Source organism: Ictalurus furcatus, chromosome 4, assembly GCF_023375685.1.
Source record: "Ictalurus furcatus strain D&B chromosome 4, Billie_1.0, whole genome shotgun sequence".
NCBI lineage: Eukaryota > Metazoa > Chordata > Actinopteri > Siluriformes > Ictaluridae > Ictalurus > Ictalurus furcatus.
Window position 1 is genome coordinate 13547501 of NC_071258.1, and position 21200 is coordinate 13568700.

A 21200-nucleotide genomic window follows, 5' to 3' on the forward strand; every position below is an offset into this window, starting at 1 on the left:
TCCGAAAACGGATGAAATTCGGAATCAGTGGTTATTGTTTACTTATAACGCTCTTCTTGAGTAGTACAACCCAAACGTTTGCTTGTGCACAGCGCATTTTACGGAGGACCGCTTCCTGAACCTGGGCGAGTACAAGGCAGGCTACACACAAAGCTACTCCTGAAAAGCGGGGCGATACCCACTTTGCTCGGACAATCTTGCGCTTCTGAATCAGAACCTGTAAGTGTGTTTGATTATTTTATAAAGTATCTGCTATTGATTGTTCAAATGTGGAGTTTTGTGTTGTGGCTTCGTTGTAGACCTCCGCTAACGTGCTAGCTAAAGTTTAAGTCACTTCAGTTTTATTTAATGTGTGTTTGTATGTTGGTGGTCTGACAGGTATGTCGATGGTAGTTGTGATTGTATCTTGAAACGGTTTATATCGATCGAATCACAAAAATCTTAGCTTTCCAAAGGGATATCACATGGGTAACTCTGTACACACAGAGCTGTCGAATAGAGGGTCGAATTTTACATCGTATCTGAAAGGTGAGAGTTAAAAAATAAATAAATAAAATTACCACTGTGAAACGTTCTGCTCAAGTCATGCTTGCAGACTTTCTTCCGCTTAATCATCCGCTTTTTCTGAATTGGGCTCGAACTGATACGGTAAAACCGACTACATGTTGCGTAGGAGCTTAGAATTGCTTTAGAAGCTTTGGAGGTTGGAGCTAACCCAAGGAGTGTTACATTTCCAACTCGCGTGTGAGACTTTTGGCCAATCACCATGCAACGGGTCAGCTGGCCAATCAGAGCACTCTGGGCTTTTCGGAAGGAGGGGCTTTGCAGAAATCTGAGCATTTCAGGCAACCTGGGAATAGAGGAAATGCTATAATGTACACTGTTTGACAAATAATGCGTTTTTTAAACATTAAAGCATGTTAACCTATTCTATTACACCCAATAAACAAAATAATTCATGTTTTAAAAACATTTTTAAAAAATCATATGACTCCTTTAGGATTTTGACATTTCACCCTTTCTGGCAGAGAAATGCTATTGTAAGTTGTTTCATAATGTAGGTCGTGCTGTGTCTTTCTCCATGTTGAAGATTATTCTGACAGTTGTTTAGAAATTGTCTGTGGTGCTCCGTGGATCTTTGAGGCTGATTATAGTTAGCTATCTGGCAAAAAGACTGTCAAAGGGAAAAGCCTTCTTAAGGCATGTATCTGATCTGCCATATGACATGTAATTAAAAAAAATTCAAACCTGTTTAGCAGTTCAAACCTGACAGTTCTGGCTGATTTACTATGAATCACTATTACAGGATTGACATTGTGATTCACAGCATCTCAGGAACATGTTTTAGAGTAATTTTCCTCCCCTGACTTTTTTTTGGTTTTGTTGGTTACCCAAAAATCCTCCACACTGTAGATTTTTTTTTTTCCCCCTAGGAAAATACAGATTTCCACAGATTCCCTAAAGATTGGACCTGTAGAGAAAATGCACTTTTTATATGGACATATTGTCTGATACTCTTGGTATGTAAGTTGAATGCAGCAACTATTAGGGAGTCAGCAGAATCTGATGAATGTGTACAGTGCCCTCCACTAATATTGTAACCCTTGGTAAATATGAGCAAAGAAAATTGTGAGAAATTCTTTGTTTAATCTTTTGTTTAAAAAAAATCACAAAAATGTTGTCCTTCTGGAAGATCCAACCACGGGCTATTTTAAGCTTTCTGGCAGAGGCAGTCAGGTTTTCATTTAATATCTGTTGATAGTTGACGGTCCTTTGATGCCATGCATCCTAATAATGTCCAGGTCCTCTGACAGAAAAACATTAAAGCCACCACCATATTAAACCGTGGACATTAGGTACTTTTCCATATGGCTACCTCTCTGTGTGCGCCAAAACCACCTCTGGTGTTTATTGCCAAAAAGCTCTATTTTGGTTTCATCTGACCAGAGAACCCGATCGCATTTGAAGTTCCAGTAGTGTCTGGCAAACTGAAGATGCTTGAGTGTTTCTGGATGAGAGTAGAGGCTTTTTTCTTGAAACCCTTCCAACAACTCGCGGTGATGTAGGTGATGCAACTAACTTCTGCAGTTCATTGTTTTGAATGACTAAAGGAATTTGGCTTATGTGTTACCTTGTAATTATACCCCTGTTAAACAGGAAGTCATGGTTGAACAATTTCCTGTTCCTAGTCAATGTACTAAAAAAAATGTAAAATGTCAGACTTATCGAGTCTTTTGATATGTCGACTACTGCTACACAGATGTGTCATTTCAGTGACAAATTTAGTTTTGTCAAGGTTAAGCCATACGACAGTCTCATTCATGCAAATTCAAATTGCGTGAAGAATATATGAGCAGTCTTTGGTAAATGGTCTGCACTTATATAGCACTTTTTTCCAAAGTGCTTTAAACTGTGTCTCACTCACCCATTCACACGTACACACCAATGGTAGCAGAGATGCTAGCTTGCCATCGGGAGCTACTTGGGGTTCAGTGTCTTGCCCAAGGACACTTCGACAAGTGGAGTCATGTGGGCTGGTAATCCAACCGCTCACCCTACGATTAGTGGACAACCCGCTCTACCACCTGAGCCACAGCCCCCTTTCACTGGTTAATGTTTTCAGCTCTCTGTGAGCATGACCTTTTATGCAGTATTGTGGGTATCAATAAATGTACGTCAGCTGTTCCACAAACGTGTTCGATAGTTTATGGGTGATTTCCATTTCTGAATATACACGTGCGTATGAAGAAAATCAGCAATACTGAAATTCCTGTATGTTATTTGTTTTTGTTTTTCGTTTGTTTGGCTTGACCTAAAAAACATTAACACACCACATATTTACTAAAAGATTGGTAAGTGAACTCTGTTGTCTAATTTGTATGCAGGTGAGCAAAGTTCACTTTTGGAGAAAATTGGCTCACAAGTTATCGGATTTAGGTTTATCCAATCTGCAGTGACTAATTTAACCATGCGATATGATTTTATCTGGTTGCAGAATGACTCGACAGTTGAAAGTAAAGTTATGGATTTCATATTTTGCTTTGTTGCTTGAATATGTTATGAATATTGTTTATTTATTAATTTTTTTATTTTTAAACCAGCTAGGGGTGGCTCAACACTTTTCTAATAGACTGAGGATTTTTATAGATAATGGACCATAATGGGAGTAATTTCACCCATCTGTATGTCTTGATCAGTGGTGTGCAGAGTTGGGTATACCGTGTTACAAAGTAACACGTTACTGTAATCTAATTTCTTTTACTAATAACGCAGTAATGTAACACATTACATTTTAAATGGGGGGTGGTACTTTTAATTTTGTTTTCCTTTTTCTTTTCTTTTTTTTTTATTATTCCCCCCCCCCCCCTCTTCTCAATGAAATCTTTGGGGAAGGGAGGAGAGAAGAGAAAAGGTAAATGAATCACATGAAAATGAATCACATGGATATGAATCACATGAATATGAATCACATGAATATGAATCACATGTAAATGAATCATATGAAAATGAATGAATAAATAAATAAATTGTAAAGTGCTTTTGAATGCCCGTGCGGCCATGCGCATTTTCGCTTTTGAACTAGCAGCAATTCGGGGGCGACCGTTGCTTGAATGATCGGTTCATTATTATTCTTAATGAAAAACACAACAACAAAACAGTATAATGACGTACTCGCTTATATTAAACATAGAACCTTTGGAACCAAATCTTCCTCCATCGTGTTGTCAGTCAGCTCACCTCACTCTCACTCGTGCTAAATGAAACCTGACTCCTGCTTATCAGTGCTGCGACTCGTTCAGCTTTTTATTGTAGTGCCCTTTCTCTAACTGAACTAAATGATTTTTATTACTTTCAAAAAGCAAAACGACAGTGGGGGTGGTGCAGCGATGGTAGAAATGAAAACCTACCCAATCATAACCTAAGGCAATGACGAGCCATTTTGATAATATTGATCAATTCCTTGATGACTCCTGTATGTTAGCACATGTTGCAATTCTGCATTAATATTGTGTGAATACATTACTTTCTTCTTTACAGTCTTGGGTTAGGGTCTGTCACAATTTTGTGTGACTTTCTGTGCATGTGAAAAAATGAAAGGATCTACATTATGTGGAAGCGTTATGAGTGATGCACTTGAGGACCTGCCTAAACATGGAGTATCTTCTTTTTGGGACTTTTAGTCAACGTATACTCAATTTATAGATACAGATTGGCATGTAACCCGTGTCTCCTGCTACTTTTCTTCAGATGTCGGTTTGTGCCATTAGAGGAAAAGAGTCTGAGTCTGGCCTCCCTTTCTTAGACAGTATGTTTGTGCTTGTGGGGGATGGGCAAGTTTAATAAAAATGTGTTTGTGTCTGTTTTACATGAACAGTCCAGCTGGCAATAAACTGACAAGAAGAGAGTGGTCACAAAGATGGAGAAATGTGAGCTGCTAAGGTCTGCAGTTCTTTGTTTTCATTGGCGCTTTGCTTCACTGCTTTTGTTATGAAAGCTCGCTGGTTCAAGTTTAGATTCTGTCTTCCCTTCCCCCAATATCTCACAATCTTTGCTCTCTCCTGGAGCAGTTTTATAGAAACCAAATGTTGGGTGTTAGGCCGTTTAGTTAAAATGCAATATAAGAATTATAAGTGTTTTTTAGTTTTGGTTTAATCTGGGATTTCAATCAAGGAGTTGTTTACCCATCACAGGAAGCTTCAGAACTGCATGTTCTCACAAGAAAATATGTCTTACTATTTTTAAATTTATCTTATGTTTGCATTTTTTTTATGTAGTTATTAATGTGACTCAAGAAACTTGTCCTGGTATCTCTGGGACAAGATATCGTCCGTATTATTATATGCCCGAAAGATAAACTGAGAGAAGCTGTGAAGCAGGGTTTTGAAGCCAGTGTGTTGGGTACATCAGTAACTGGGAACAGTATAAATCTTACAGTAAATTGGTGTGCTTGTTGTAAGGCTTGTTGAAGTTTTTAAGATGTATATTTTGTTACATTCTAACATATGATTATTAATTAAAACCAAAATCAGTTTGTCATTTTATTTGTTTTCTGGGTCAGTAGTATCAGACCACAGTGGCAACGAAGTTCATGTTTTCTTTCTGTCTCTCCTTTGGCATAACAGCAAATGGTGATGAGCCTGCGTGTCTCTGAACTGCAAGTACTCCTAGGATACGCTGGTCGCAATAAGCACGGAAGAAAGCACGAACTATTGACCAAAGCACTCCACTTGCTGAAGGCTGGCTGTAGTCCCGCTGTACAGATGAAGATCAAGGAGTTGTACCGCCGCCGCTTCCCCACAAAAATGGTGTCCCCGACAGACCTCTCTCTCCCTGGGGTCCACTCCACAACAGGTGTAGCATCCGCAGGTTTACCTGCGAGCCTCGCCCAACTTGGGTTTGACAGCCATGGCGCGCCTTCGCCTCTGCTGCCTGTCTCACTCCTGGGGCCAAAGCATGAGCTGGGCCTTCCACACCTGTCTTCTGCCCTGCATCCTGTCCATCCAGACGTCAAGCTTCAGAGGCTTCCTTTCTACGACGTGCTGGATGAACTGATCAAGCCCACCAGCCTGGGTAAGTGATTTTTTTTTTTTTTTTTTTTCTCCTCCCCCACTCTAGACCCAGCTGGTTCTTTCTACTTGGTGACACTGACATCAAGGTGCTCTTGAAATGATTTATGGCTTATCAGGTTGGATAAGGTCCAGTGAGGCTATATATAGCAGTGGTGCTAAAAATAATGGAGGCAGTATCATTGGAAAGGTGGTGTACATATTTGAGTCCACTCGCAAGCTTACTCGTTTTAGTGACCCTCGGTTAGTGGGCAGAGATGGGCAACAGATATCTTATTGCAGTGAGTGAATGTTGGCATTGCAAAGGTTTGAGCTTTAAAACAAGGTGGACGTGACATAACCACAACCACGAATCTCATGACATTACATGAATAGAAACTAGCCTATATTCAGCCTAAGAACAACTTATGTTACATATTACTCAGAGAAGTTGTTTACCTTTTATATAAAAAATTACATTTACCAATCTACCTAGTTAAATCATATTCGCTTGAACTTAAATTTAAAATTTAATCACTATGACATTTTGGCACTTTATAATCACATGGTTGTGAAAATTTAGTTTGTGGAAGTTCCTGTGGTCAAGCAGATTCGGGGAAAACACTCAGTACAACAAAAGCGTAAACAAGCCTACATTTTAGGAAAATGAAATCACTGCCAATGATGGTGCATCGCTAAGGTCCAAAGTTTTTAAAATGTCGCTATGAAAACCTTGTGTCTTGGAAATTTTAACTTTACAGGACAAGAAAAGACGTTGTCTGTTAGTTAAACCTGTAAAATGTTATTATGTTTACTATAAAAAATTAAGCCAGTTTAATACAATGCGTGGAGTTTCAGTGTGAGATTTTGGACCGCTGTTCTAGTACAAAAGCAATTCCAGCCCGAGACATTCAGCAGAATGATTTTCTCACATGTCTATGATCCACAGTATTTCTAGCCCCACGTTATTGGTATAACCAGGAAAAGTACCTTTTTTACAAACATGCATTTGCCACACCTTGTGTTGCAAATAAATGTTCGAGAACAATAGAATAAAACATTTAACATTTTAGTTTCTAATAAATGAATGTATGAATGAATAATTTTCTTTCTGTCTCTCTTTCCTTCAAGTTCTTCCTTACTATAAGCAGTTTAAATTGAGTAAGTTCTTTTTGGACATGTACAGTTTGAATTGCATTTAGAGTGGTATACCACAGAAGAGAATCAGTAAATTGGTTCTTGTGTTTGTAATCTTGGTGGGGGAAAAAAAAATGTTAATGTTCAATTCTAAGACGCTTTCAGAATACTTCCCCACATAACTATAAAAGCTACCAACCATTATAAAATACTATACCCTTCACACATCAACTACTGTTTCAGTTTTATTCTCATGATTTATCTGCCTAATTCCCTTGCACGCTATTGTATTTCCAGCCTCAGACAACAATCAGAGGTTTCAGGAAACGTGCTTTGCATTTGCGTTGACGCCACAGCAAGTCCAACAGATCAGCAGCTCAATGTAAGTATGGGGGAGGAGCGTTGGTTTGCATACCACGACTAGTAACCATGATGCAGATCAAGTTTGCAAATCAGTAGGGATACTAATAGTTGCATAATGTGAATGGGGAGTTTTGCACACTTGGGTTGTCAAGTAATAATTTTTATATACACACATACCCATCACACAAAGTTTAGCAGTCTCAAACCTGCTTTAGCTGTTTTTCTCTCTCACTCCTTGCCTTTCTCTGTTTCATAGGGACATCTCTGGGACCAAATGTGACTTTTCAGTACAAGTTCAGTTAAGGTATGATTATAGAACTTTTTCATTCAAAGTGAAACACACAAAGACAATTAATGCAAGGTAGTCTTTTTATTATAAAAACTGATTTATGAATTGCATCGTTTCATTGTGAAACTTGAATGAGAAGAATGTGGTTTAAGAAAAAAAAAATGAACACAAAATGCTCCCTTTTCCTTTTAGTTATACAATATACATGAAAGCACAGCTTGTTCCTTATTTGTTCCTAATTGCTTAGTTTGTTGTTACATTCCAGTGTGTTTTCTGTTTGGGTTTCTGTGGGATCATTCCCACACATTTCTTAGTGCTTTATCTGCTTTATCTTTTGCAGGTTTTGCTTATCAGAGACAAGTTGTCCTCAGGAAGACCATTTCCCACCAAACCTCTGTGTGAAAGTGAACGGAAAGCCCTGTAACCTCCCCGTGAGTCTGAGCTTGTCAAATTCGCTTATAAAAAAAAAGTCTTAATCTGGTTGTGACGAAAGCCAAGCTTGAAGTTTCACGTCAAATGTTCTTAATTGAGGCTCATAATAGTTTTGATGCTGCACCAAATATTTCTGGGCTCTTCAACCAGTGAATTACTCATTTGATGAGATTATTAAACGGAATTAAAAAAGGTTTTGCCTTGGTACAGGTACATACAGTTTCCATTTGTGTTTTATCACGCAGTTGTTGTTTTTCTGATTGTCGTTAGGGCTATCTTCCTCCAACTAAAAATGGAGTAGAGCCAAAAAGACCAAGCAGGCCCATCAACATTACCTCTCTGGTCCGTTTATCCACAACAGTCCCCAACACTATTGTGGTATCTTGGACGTCAGAAATCGGCAGGGTAAGTAATGAGACCGTGATGGAGTTGCTGCTGCCAGCCGGCGTTGCTTTATTATTTCTATGAATGATGCGGAGAAATATTGTTTTTTTTATTTTTTTTTATTTTTTATATTATGCTGAATCTGTATAAAGAGAGGTCTCTTCTGTCATTTGTTTTTTAGAGTTATTCCATGGCAGTGTACCTCGTCCGACAGCAGTCCTCTTCAGTATTGCTGCAGAGACTAAGGTCGAAAGGCATCAGGAACCCAGACCACTCAAGAGCACTCAGTGAGTTCAGTAGTGGAAATGATATTTTGGATGATGCATGGCCAAAGCTGCTATATTAATACGTTTGTATTTGCTGTGTTAAATTGTTAGTCATAAATTGCTCTTTAAATTTCAACAGTCAAAGAGAAGTTGACAGCTGACCCTGACAGTGAGATTGCTACCACTAGTCTGAGAGTCTCCCTTCTCTGTCCGGTATGCTTTGTCTTTTTGTTGTAGTTACAATGATGTACAGATAAACACCTATAAAAACTTTAACTACTAACTGTATGGTATATAACTGTGTGTATACATATATACAGTATCTCACTTTGGGGTGTACCCACTTTTGCTGCCAGCGGTTTAGACATTAATGGCTGTGTGCTGAGTTATTTTGAGGGGACAGCAAATTTACACTGTTACACAAGCTGTACACTCACTACTTTACATTGTGGAAAAGTGTCATTTCTTCAGTGTTGTCACATGAAAAGATATAATCAAATACTTACAAAAATATGAGGGGTGTACTCACTTTTGTGAGATATTGTGTGTGTGTGTGTGTGTGTGTGTGTGTATGTATATGTATGTATATATATGTATATATATATAATATATATGTGTGTATGTATGTATGTGTATGTATGTGTGTGTGTATATGTATGTATGTGTGTGTGTGTGTGTGTGTGTGTGTATGTATATGTGTGTGTGTATGTATATATATATATATATATATATATATATATATATATATATATATATATATATATATATATATATATATATACACACACACATATATACATATATCACATATCTCATATGATTTAATTCTGATTGTATGTGTGTGAATACATGTCAGCTGGGGAAGATGCGGCTGATGGTTCCGTGCCGAGCGCTGACCTGCTCACACCTGCAGTGCTTTGACGCTACACTCTACATCCAAATGAATGAGAAAAAACCCACCTGGGTGTGTCCAGTCTGTGACAAGAAGGCCCCATATGAACACCTCATCATCGATGGGTCAGTGTCCCATTGCTAATTTTTAGTCTAATTACTAATTGTTAGTCTGTGGCCTTTGAAACGGTAAAAGCACCAAACTCATTTGTGTGCCCTTTCTGTAACTTTTAAGGTTTTTCTTCCTTAGTCCACCTAAACCAAATCTCAGTAATTACTAGATATTCTTTTTGAGAAATATCACCAGATGTTTTGTCTGTCTTAATATTTGGATTTGTATTGTATGCCATTCATTTGCCTCAGTTATAATTTGTCTTAACTTCTGCAGCTGTTGAGAATGGCTCCTTAATAAAAGAAGCTGATTGTGGTGGTGGTGTTGTTGTTGTTCAGGTTGTTCATGGAGATCTTAAACAGTTGTGTAGACTGTGATGAGATCCAGTTTAAGGAGGATGGTAGCTGGGCACCTATGATCTCCAAAAAGGTGGTGCAGGAGGTGTCTGCTTCATCCAACGGCTTAGACGGTACGCACCGCTAACACTCGCTTTGTTGCCCTCTAGAGGGGACACACTCTATTGCTCCTAGTTAATTACTTGATCCATGAGCCAATATAGCATCTCTTGTAGTCGTATATTGTCTTTATTGCTTTACTCATTGATAAAGTTAACGGTACACTTCTGGCTATTCCTGAAGCACTGTAGGTTTTAAATAAATGAACATCTGTAGCAATCTGGGTCAAAATCTCAAGATGTAATCTGAGTGTAAAACCAAATGTTGAGATGGAGATCAGAGTGCGCAGCACCAAATGACACCCACGTGCTTTTATTACTCGAATCTAAATTAAGTTTGTTTGTTCCTTTTGATCTGTCATTTGAACAGGTTCATGTCGACCAGTGCTATCTGAGCACAAAAACAGTTCATCACACACCAGCAGTAGCAACAATAAAAAAGTGGAAGTGATTGACCTTACACTGGACAGCTCCTCAGATGATGATGATGATGACGATGATGATGATGAAGAACCTCCTCCTAAACGAGCATGTCCATCTCTTTCACCCACCTCACCACCAGTCACTAAAGGGTTCGTCTTCCTTCCTTCCTCAATACCTACCCCCCACACCTCAGCCCAAAAAATGCTACTACTCAATGACTACCGTAGATGGGTATTAATTAATTGTGAGAGCATTTTCCCGTTCACTTGTACAATTCAATTTTACAGTCGATTATTTAATTTTATCCCAACAGGGTGTTGAATCTTCACCATCAGGCATCTCCAGTGACGCGAGCTCCGAGCATGCCAGCAGTGGAGACAAATTACATTCCCCCTCCACCTCCTCTCATTCAGGACTACCGCCACTATTACCACACGCCCAGTGACCTGTCAGGTATGAGGCCCAAACGCATGGGTGCATGGGGCTTATGGGCCGTCTGTGTTCCCAGTTTCATAAAACTGCAGTAAACGCTGTTTGGTGATTTTTTTTTTTCCCCAAGTTGCTCTACCTTATATAGAATCTGTACTCACTCCAAGGCAGTTGAGTATTTGTAATATGTCCTGTTGTTTATATTCTTTGTTTTTGTTCCACAGATCTGAATTTCTTTTCATTTTTACCAGGGGAAAATCATCCGGTAAGCTCTGAATCTGACTTGTGCTCTAAAGCTTAGCTGTAAGGGAACCTTTCAAGTAACCTTGCATGTAAATGAATGAGAACCTAGGAATCGAAGGTGTTCTGCATGGGGCTTTGTTTTTTGTTTAGTTGTTTTAGATGTAAGGATTGAAACCCGAGGCAGCGTGCTGTTATATGAAAATAATCAAGGACAGGGTGGTGTGATCTCACCATGAAGTTGATTTCTAATCAGCAGCAAGTCCCAAAGTGTTTTATTCCTCTTGAAACACAGCAGTATGCCAACGATAACAATTTTTGAAAGTGTATTTAAGGAGAAACGTAATACTTTTTAAATCCATTTATAGTTGTTTAATCTTTTGAAGCTAGTTAATTCCTGTTATCTCTTCCATTGTAGCAGCTATAAAAAGTCATTTCCTCACTAGTCTGGTTTTTTCCCCTTTCTTAAAGCTAATAAGACAGACAAAAATATAATTGTCATGTTTCCGAGAAACCTTGAAAGAGCAAAGTCTCTGTCCTGAAAACTTTCCTGTGTGGAACAATAAGCTGACACTGGAGGCTCCTTCCATAAATGTTCAATGCTATAAGTTTTATTTGTTAAATAACTTTTTTTTTTTTTAATGTATTATTAGCCTTAGATTATTGTGGCATGTGCACGATACAAGTCCTTGTGAACGTGTTAGAAAGAAATAGAAATCTAATATTAAATCCTGTGAAACATCTTAAAACCAGTGCTGCCCAGTAGCTGAACCCCTCTCCCTCTGTTTTCCCACCGCCAGCATTACAACATGGTAATGGCAGCAGCAGCCGCAGCATCTGCCTCGGCGTCAACATCAGACGATCATGAGCTCCTCCGCTTCTTGCCCTATAACTCCTCACAGCTGTACCTTGAGCAAGCAGGCACGGCGCCGAGCAGTTCACTGGCACCACCCAATGGCAGCGCGGGCAGCAGTAGCAGCCTGCGGGACAGCCATGGGCACAGCAGTGTGTCCCGCTCACGGTCAGACACAGCTGCCTCAGTCATATACGGCTCCATCCCTGACGTCATCTCACTCGACTGAGCACACAGGCACAGCAACCCAAAGACTGGCAAGACGGGCTATCTGCACCTTCCATGGGAGACAAGAGAAGCTTGGTGCGCTTCAGAGGATTTAGAGACGAACGAGACAGAAGGAAAAGAGGGGTGGGGGGAAAAAAGAGGACAAATACCTTTGTAAAAAAAAAAAAAAATGAAAAAGATAACGCTGTACAGAGAAGAAATATCTATTTTCAGTTTTACTTTTGTATATAAACAATAGGACGCTGCCTGCCCAGTGAGTGACTTCAGTTCATATTTTTTGTGTGAATACTGAAGGTGTTTTTTCACTTCTCCATGTGCTGTCCCTTGACTTAAACTTATTCTATATCTTTTATACTCTTTTTGCTATTTTATTTCACCTCAAACACTTATTTCAATCCCAGTCATTTTGATCTTTTTTGAGGGGTCAGTATGTTATTTAATGACACTTTGTTGTGCAGGTAATTTATGATGCTTTTAAGTTATATAGTTTGTATGCTGTATAAAAGCATTTCCTGATGCCATTACAGGATCTAGCCACGAGGCACGCTCAGAACGGCAGACAACTCTTATTCCAGCTTTGCATATACCTCCATCTAGCTCTCAATAAAGTATGCGAAAGATAATTTTTTTTTTTCCCAGATATTTATGCAGAGATCATGTTGCACACGTCTCCCAACTTATGAAACTAAATATTATTATGCTAATTATTTGAGGATAAGTAGTTTGCTATGAGTAATTTATCAACTGGGGAGATATGTAATTGAAGGTTTGGTACTATAGTGTGATGCATTTATGAAGTGAATCAGTTAACCTAAGAAGTATATTTAGACGTCATGTAGCTGCAGGACATTGTCCATGATGCGTCATCTAAGTTTGTGTTTAAACTAAGGATTTTCTGTTGTAACAGAAGACTAATTGAGGTCTAGTGGTCTGGCCACCTTCAGTTTTTATGAAACAATGAAATTAGATCTTAATTCAAACTATCATGAGCCAGACATTGGGAAACAAAAATGTTGTTAACGATTCTGTTGTGTATGTTGATTAGACTGAACAAAGCTGCATTACAGTACAGTGATCAGAGTTTAAGAGCAATGACACGGGTACCAGGAGGTAGTTAGCACCCATTACATCCAGTGTTGGTACCTGCTGTTTCCTGCATTAAGTTCTGTTCAAAAGCTGTCACGTGCGGCTCTTCTACAGCGTCACGTTTTCAGGACTGTGATAATCATCTCTTTGAAGGGATAGATTAACATTTTGACGATTGATATATTTTGTTACTTATAGTGTGTGTGTGTATATATATGTATGTGTGTGTGTGTGTGTGTGTGTGTGTATGTATATATATATATATATATATATATTATATATATATATTATATATATATAACACACACTGACGATCGGGTCATAACAGCTTGAGAGGGAAAAAATTCCAGATTTTTTTAGCCAATACATAAACACTGATCTTTATTAATATTTGGATCTATGATCTACATGTACATGCATAAGAACTTGATCTTTGGACCTATTTTCCAACCAAATCAACTATTTAAAAATCTGGTGCACACTCTTTTATTATTATTATTATTATTATTATTGGCTTAGCAGAGTTTGCTTTTCAAACTGTTGTAAAAGTGTTGCCTTGTTATATCGCTGGTCCTATAGATCTTCCTTTGGCATGCAGAAACCTAAAAATAGGTTTCTGCATACTGGCATTACCTTAATTAGAAAGGAAGGTTTTAATTGTCAGAATGCTTAACTATCCTTTTAAGTGACCTTTTGAGTTTTATTTAAATGTTTTTCCTGGTGAGATCACAGCCACATCATCTTCGTCACCCCCTCCCCTCACGCTTTGATTTTTTTTTTTTTTAAATTTTTTATTTGTTTTTTTTTTTTTTAAACTGAATTTATTTATTTTTAATCTATATATTTTTTAGTATTTGTTTGACAATTATGCTTTACTGTCATCGTACATTTATTTCAATATTAATTATTTAAAACACATCTTGTTTTTCGTCCTCGTGTTCCATGTTCTGTCATATTGATTTATGTCTGTTCTGTACTTTGATTCCATCTCCAGAATCTATGGTGTTGTCAGATTTGACTATTTCATTGCAATTAAACACTTAAACGATGAAAGCCAGCTGAGTGTGGACGAACTCTGGCTCAATTGTTAAGACCCCTTAAGAAATGATATGATCGGCTCATCATAGAATTTATTTAGCCACTGATTCATTATGCACAGCCATTATTACTTGTATAAATGTAAGCTTTCATCAAAACATAGACGTTGACTGTAGACGCTATCTACTATTTCATATAGGCCAACATTTATGCATGTAGTACATGCTAATTAAACTCATTAAATTAAAAAATATATGTGCACTGAGGGACCATGACTTGATCTTGAGAATTGTTCATGAAGAAAGTCGGCACTGGAAAATTCATTTTGGTGAGGCATTAGATTACACTGAACTTAAGCCATGAAAATGAAGTAGTCCATATCTAGATTCAGGTAGAAGCACTGTTGTTTATTTTTTTCTAAAGAATTGGCACACAGTGCCATACTCGACTGACACTTAAACCGTTTCCAGACAGAATCCTACCACTAGACAACTTAACCCATTTTAGCTGTACTGGTAAGACTGGTGTGCATGAGAGCTCTCTGCCTTAAATTCTTGTATTATTTTTATCATGAAAGAAATCATTATGTATATCAAGCCACTATCAGTTTGTACAAAACATCAAATTATTTATTTGATTTGGGATACATTGTTTGCCTAATGAATGTTAATTGTTTATGTAGAGAGTGGTTTAGCTGTAATAAAACACATGCAACTATTCATTATTTCTGTCTTTATTATCCATATTCTGCTCTTATGGTTTACTTGGCTCTGTATGTGGATCTGCATTTGGGATACGTTATTTCCAAGACTATTACCCTCAGAAAATATAAGCACAAACCACTGAAGAAATAAATACACCTGATTAAAGTAATGGCTTACATCCAAACCACACAACGGAAATCATCACAGCAGGGGAACCAAGCAGGATTGGGGAGGTCGTTTCAGTTCCTGCAGGCCGGTGGGTGTAACTAGGCCACCAACTGTGTATATACACTCTGTGATTCTTACAATATAGTCAGCTTCAGAATTATTTTCACCCTTGGTAAAGAAAAGGTAATAAAAAATGTTTTAAGTGTTTGAAAAGTCATGGATGAGTTTCTAGTGGGATATAAATATGAGGTGACCGAGGCCAAAAAGTCCATTTATGTATTCAGTCATTCATTACCACTGGGAGAAAGACAGACGACCTTGGAGGGTCTGGACAGATTCAGTATTGAGGAGCAGTCTCTGGTTTCTTGCTCTGTGCTCTCATCAAGCATTATCCAAGACTCATTATAGAAGACTCATTATAGAAGAGCTGTTATCTTGGCAAAGGGAAATGGCACAAAGTAGGTATTAAATGCAGGGGTGGTAATAACTGACACATGGTCTTGTATATAAGAATAATATTCAAATAAATGGACATCAACTAAATTTTAGATTTGCGACAGTAACCACAAAGACATTTTTCACAAACTTATTTTAGCCATCTTTACCAAAGTTGTCAGTAATTCTGGAGCTAAATTTAAATCACTGTCAGCAGCGTACAAACTCTCTCAGACCTGCCTGCTGTTCTCTTTTATAGGAACAAGAATCTTTTAACATCAGCTTATTTGACATTTTATGGACTTTTTTTTTTTTTAGGTAATTCTTCAGCCTTGACTTTAATTAATCCTAAAATGCATGAACAACAAAAACAGCAGCAACAACAACTGCGGTTTGTACCTTGAAGCAGGTTTAGGTGGCTAGCCATGTCAGTTTCAGTTTAGTTTGTGCCAACCCTGGGTTTTAGGTACCATGAAGGTGGTTCAGCTTTTACCGGTGTTCATCGCCATATTAATTTACACTCCGTGGCTAACCTGCTCAGGGGCAGGTGATGTTCTGGGTAAGAGAACTCAACCCCAAATTCCACCAGTCATCTGTAAGCAAAGTGACGCAACTGATTCAACTCCCCAGCGCAAACCGTAAGAAGAGCACTTCACAGAGAAAGGGTTTTTAGGGATATATAAAATCCCCCTGTATTTCCCTGATACTGACTTGCATGAAAGATATAGATTTTCAGTGGATTGAATCTCATATCTTTGGCAACTTCTTAAACTGCACATTAAAAATCTGACACAAAATATGTGCTGCTTTGCGGGTTTATTGCGAGTGGTAGCTACATATTTGCATGCAGTGGTACTATTCCTGTCCTATTTTCACAATTTGATTTATATATATATATATATATATATATATATATATATATATATATATATATATATATATATATATTTAAATAAAACAATTTACATTCAGCCTATAGTCTATTAAATGAAAGATGTTGGGGTTATACGTGTTCAATCCGTTTATTCTCATTGTGAGCCTATAAAAGTAAACTTAGGCATTTACACAATCAGTATTGTTCCCGAGTTTTGGCCAGCTGCAACGGTTTTGCTTTTTGCGGTTAGTGTGGGTTTAAATTCCTCATATTTCCGCTTTTCAACCGGAAGTACGCGCACCTGCTTTTTTTCCATGTTGAACACTATTGGTTGTTCCGTGCTGACGTCACGCTTTTACGTGCACGCGCTCGTGGACTAATCTAATAGTTTAACGCCCCCTGTCTAAATCAATGGCTATTGTCGTGGAAAACAATCTTTCCAGCCTAAGTAAACATAAATAAATAAATAAAAATTCAGAGTCAGATGGTTTGTAGATGTCAAAAGGTAATCAAACTTTGTTGAACAACAAAGTAAGACAGTCTGCAGAAAGTCTAAATTATGCAAACCATTTTTATACATTTCTGCCACTGTGAACTCATCTTAAGCAGGGATTTATATTTTCTCATTTAAAACAGACAAATCTTCTACCGCATAATTAATTATTCATGTCTATATGGTATCTTAGATTTGTGGAGCATGCGCAGTTAGATGTTTCTCTTGAAAAGGTTTTATGAGGACAAAGTTTCTTTTTTTTAAAAAAAAAAGGTTTCACTCAGACAGAGTCTTTATTTTTTTGTTTTTCTCTGACCAAAACTCCCTTCTTATGTCTCAATGAGCTTCTGTCTACTTCTATCTGCCGTCCTAGCTGATATCTACCTCCCTTCCTGAGGCCCTATTCTAACTCGTTAATTGGTATCCGGACTCAAGATTGTTTACTTACAAAAGCAGTTTCAGAGAATGTCTAATGCCAATTTATTGCTGTGCAGAAAGGTCTCAGAGAGTGATTCGTTCATTTTGTGTTGACCGTGCATGCGCTGCAACATCCCCATCAGTTCTGTACAGGAAACAGAAATTATTAGTTCACCTTGAGTCTTGAGTCTTCGGGTTCGGGTTGTTCATTCATTACATCACAGCCCCACTGCGTTCAGCCTATGTGGCGTTCACCGGAAAAACGAACGATTTGAACCCGAAGACTCGGGAGCTGAACTAATCATTTCTGTTTCCGGGGAACAGACGTGACAAATGTGACGTGGCAAAAGAAAGAAGGATTCAGATCGGGAGGTGAGGTGAACTAACAGACTGCATCGCCTGAAGACCTAATGCTAAGCTATTAATTAATTATTTCTGTTTCTCATAATTCAGCCTTGGTTGCATTAGCCTATAGTTTATTTTATAGTTTATTAAGTACTAGATGTGTTGTGGAATATAACATGTAACATTTTAATTATATTCTGCTGAAATGAACTAAATGACTTGAAAAAAGATTCGTTCATTTTGCTGAACGAGATTCAAAGATCCGAGTCAGTAAAATGATCTGAACTTCCCATCACTAATGTGAATAGGAAGCCCGCTATTTTTTAGAAAGCTTGCTAGAACTTTGGTTGAGACTTGGTGTGAATCCGACTGGGATCCCGCTGGACACAGATTTTTAATTTCATGCAGGTGCAAATGAGTAATCAGATATGAAGCTTGAGGAAAAAAGAAAGACCATAACAGACTTGGGGGGAAAGCGATATTGGCCCTCTTCCGCATACATGAGCTCATAGAAAAAATCAATTGCTGAAGGTAGCACCCAGATGTCAACTTTAAACAGACTCAGTGTGACTAATTCTAATTGAAGAGATATCGTAGGGAGTTGGGTGGAGTGATGAGAGGCTGCCATTATAAGACATGAAAGACATTATTATGTCTCTCAATGTGTTCCTCTGATCAGAGCTTGTGTCTGCGGGAGGTGCAAAAGAGTCATAGGGTGTTCTCTGCCCTCCTCAGCTCAGTGGAGGCGGCCCACAAAGCAGCGTTAGTGGAGGTGAAGGAGAAACAGCAAGAGGCTGAGAAATGAGTGGACCGACTCGTGAAGGAGCTGGAGAAAGAGATTGCTGATCTGAAAAGTGGACAGACAACACCAGAGGATCTTCTAGATAGCAAGGAGTATTTTAGAAAGGTCAGCTCATCATATCGTCAGTATAATCAGTAGTCATGATGTTTTTTTTGTCTGTGTTTTTTTTACAGTCATTTACTGTAAGAGAAGAGGGCTTACCTAAGTATCAACCTTAATGAATTTATCAGCCTTTATGTACATAGTGGATGGTTATAAGATTAAATATAACCACACGTAACGATCTCAGGGTCCAAGCACCCTTCCCAGTTGTCAAGTTACTTAGAACAATGAAGATACTGTTAACCCTGTGAAAGGTGTTCTGAAAGCTAATTAGCTTTCAGAACACGGTTCTGATGGTTCAGATGGTCATATTTTTTACGGAAGCAAGTAATCATTAGAAATCCACGCAGAGATTAGTACGAAAATGCTGTATAATTGGACTTACACTTCCTGAGAAACCGTTACATGAACTTAACTTCGCACCCTATGGATTCATGATCCACACATCCTTCGGAAATTACTTCCCAGTAGAGTAATATGCTGTTATGCGTTAAGATTTTGCATCCCAGTCCTTCCACAGATCAAATTTTGTCTGTTGTTATTGATAATGTGTTTTAGGCATCGATTCTAATTTTATTCAGTGTTGTTTCAAAGCACCCCTTGGGTTTTTAAGATTTTATGTATTTGTGTGCATGATCATGTGATTGTTGTTTTGTGTGTGTGTGTGTGCATATCATAAATGTGTCCATAAACTCACTCTTAAAACATTTCACACACGTCTATCTGGCAGTAGATGGTGCTGTAACTCTAATGTAGTGAGACTCTTCTCCAAAGCCAACACAAGGCCATTAATTCCCAGTTATCACCAATATATTCAGTGGTATGATATAAACGCTAGGGCTGTGTATCTCTACTTCTAATATGATTTGATCTCAACAAATCATACATGTCAGGATAGATACATTAGAAAACTTTGGCATAATGGACAATTCCAGCAAACTTGTTCCAGAATGACAATGTCCCTGTGCACAAAGCGAGCTCCATGAAGATATGGTGTGTTAAGGCTGGAGTGGAAGAACTCGTATGTCCTGCACAGAGCCCTGACCTCAACCCCACTGAACACCTTTGGGATGAACTGGAACGCTGACTGCATCCCAGACCCCAGGCACAACATCAGTGCCTGACCTCAGTAATGCTCTTGTAGCTGAATGAACACAAATCTCCAAACCCACACTTCAAAATCCAGTGGAAAGCCTTCCCAGAAGATTGGAGGTTATTATAACAGCAAAGGCAGACCAACTTTGGAATGAGATGTTCAACAAACACATATGGGTGTAATGGTCAGGCATCCACAAACTGTTGGTGATATAGCTGCATAACTGATCATGATAACTCTAATCTAGATTGCAGGCTAGGTTAGATAGTTAGCCGATACTAGCTAAGACAAAAAGTAAATCTACACTAAACCTTTAAATCTAGTTAGAAAACAATCATTTTAACTAAGATCAGAATTTAAATTAAATTAAAAAAGGCATAAAAATTTGAGTACATCTAGTACCAACAACTATGCTGTGGTTAAAGTTACAGAGATCACATTTTCCCCCATTCTGTTTGAAGTGAACATTAACTGAAGCTAGATAGTTAGCCAGTACTAGCTAAGACAAAAAGTAAATCTACACTAAACCTGGAAATCTAGTTAGAAAACAATCATCAAAAAAATGAAAACAATCACCTGTATCAGCATGATGTTATGGATTGTGCTGCTGCCACATGATTGGATGTTTGGATAATTGCAAAAATTAGCAGGTGTTCCTAATAAAGTGGATGGTGAGTGTATGGGGGGGTTGGAGAGAATGACACTGCTCAGAGCTTCTCCAACATGTCCATCATCAGCGTGACATGCTGCCAGAGGAGCCACAAAACTGCACTGGCTGAGGCTGCTGGGTCGCTGTAGAGCTCCAGGGGCTGAGAAAACAGTACTTCACAAAGTCAGCTGATCCTTTTGACAAATTGCACACACACACACACACACACAAATCCAGCATAGTGTCACTGAGTTAGAAATACAATACTGAGAATTTGTGTATCATGGTATCTGAAGATATTGAACACTTACAATAAGCGCTGTGAAGTACAGCTCTGCTGCAGACTCCCACACGTCCACGTCCCACATGCTGATAGCGGCAAACAGGCTCTCCAAGAATCCTCCCTTAAACTTTAGGAATATCAGGGTTAAAAATATAGGAAAACAAAAGGAGATAAAATAGATGTTCTGCAACTTCATTCAAGTATCACTTTAAAATTTCCTGATAAGACACTTACTGCCTCAGGAAAGGAGTCATTCGTCAAGTATCTGAAGAGAAGCAGCTCGTATAACACGTCCAAGAAGTTGTAGTGGTGGAGCTGCACAGAGGAGAAAAGTTACAAAAAGAAATTTGCTAGACATATTGTAGTCTTGTTTTCTATATAATCAAAATCTTTTATAATTAAAACATCTGTCATTTTACACAGGCATCTCCAAGCTTACCTGGGCCCCGAAGAGCTCTGTCACAATTGATTCCTGATTAGAAGAACTTCTCAGGAATCGAATCAGTGACTCATAGGCCAGCTGCACACCAAATACACCCTGTTAAAACAAACAAAAAATCTCTGTAACTCACTTTGGGTAAGGTGTTCAACGTGGCTACTCATTTTAACCCTAACAAGAAGCAGTATAAGCCTAAGTATGTCAAGTAGTCCACTAAAGATA

General features: G+C 38.3%; 1 protein-coding gene across 6 annotated transcripts in view; it reads left to right on the forward strand.

Annotated features, from left to right (window-relative positions):
• The window catches only part of pias1b (protein inhibitor of activated STAT, 1b), a 38951-nt gene extending 24063 nt beyond the window's left edge, over positions 1-14888 (forward strand). For 2 of the 6 annotated variants that reach the window (XM_053623059.1, XM_053623060.1), the window contains exons 2-15: positions 5124-5571; positions 6678-6707; positions 6981-7065; positions 7303-7350; positions 7676-7766; positions 8038-8172; positions 8333-8438; positions 8557-8630; positions 9274-9434; positions 9759-9889; positions 10245-10446; positions 10611-10750; positions 10951-10991; positions 11767-14888. In XM_053623059.1, the coding sequence (XP_053479034.1) occupies positions 5124-5571; positions 6678-6707; positions 6981-7065; positions 7303-7350; positions 7676-7766; positions 8038-8172; positions 8333-8438; positions 8557-8630; positions 9274-9434; positions 9759-9889; positions 10245-10446; positions 10611-10750; positions 10951-10991; positions 11767-12048 (1974 nt within the window). In that variant the 3' untranslated portion in view covers positions 12049-14888. Of the gene's footprint in view, positions 220-3535; positions 4441-5123; positions 5572-6677; positions 6708-6980; positions 7066-7302; positions 7351-7675; positions 7767-8037; positions 8173-8332; positions 8439-8556; positions 8631-9273; positions 9435-9758; positions 9890-10244; positions 10447-10610; positions 10751-10950; positions 10992-11766 lie in introns of those variants that run through there. The other 4 variants (XM_053623061.1, XM_053623063.1, XM_053623062.1 and 1 more) reach the window with 4 other exon arrangements.
• The last annotated feature ends 6312 nt before the right edge of the window (positions 14889-21200 follow it).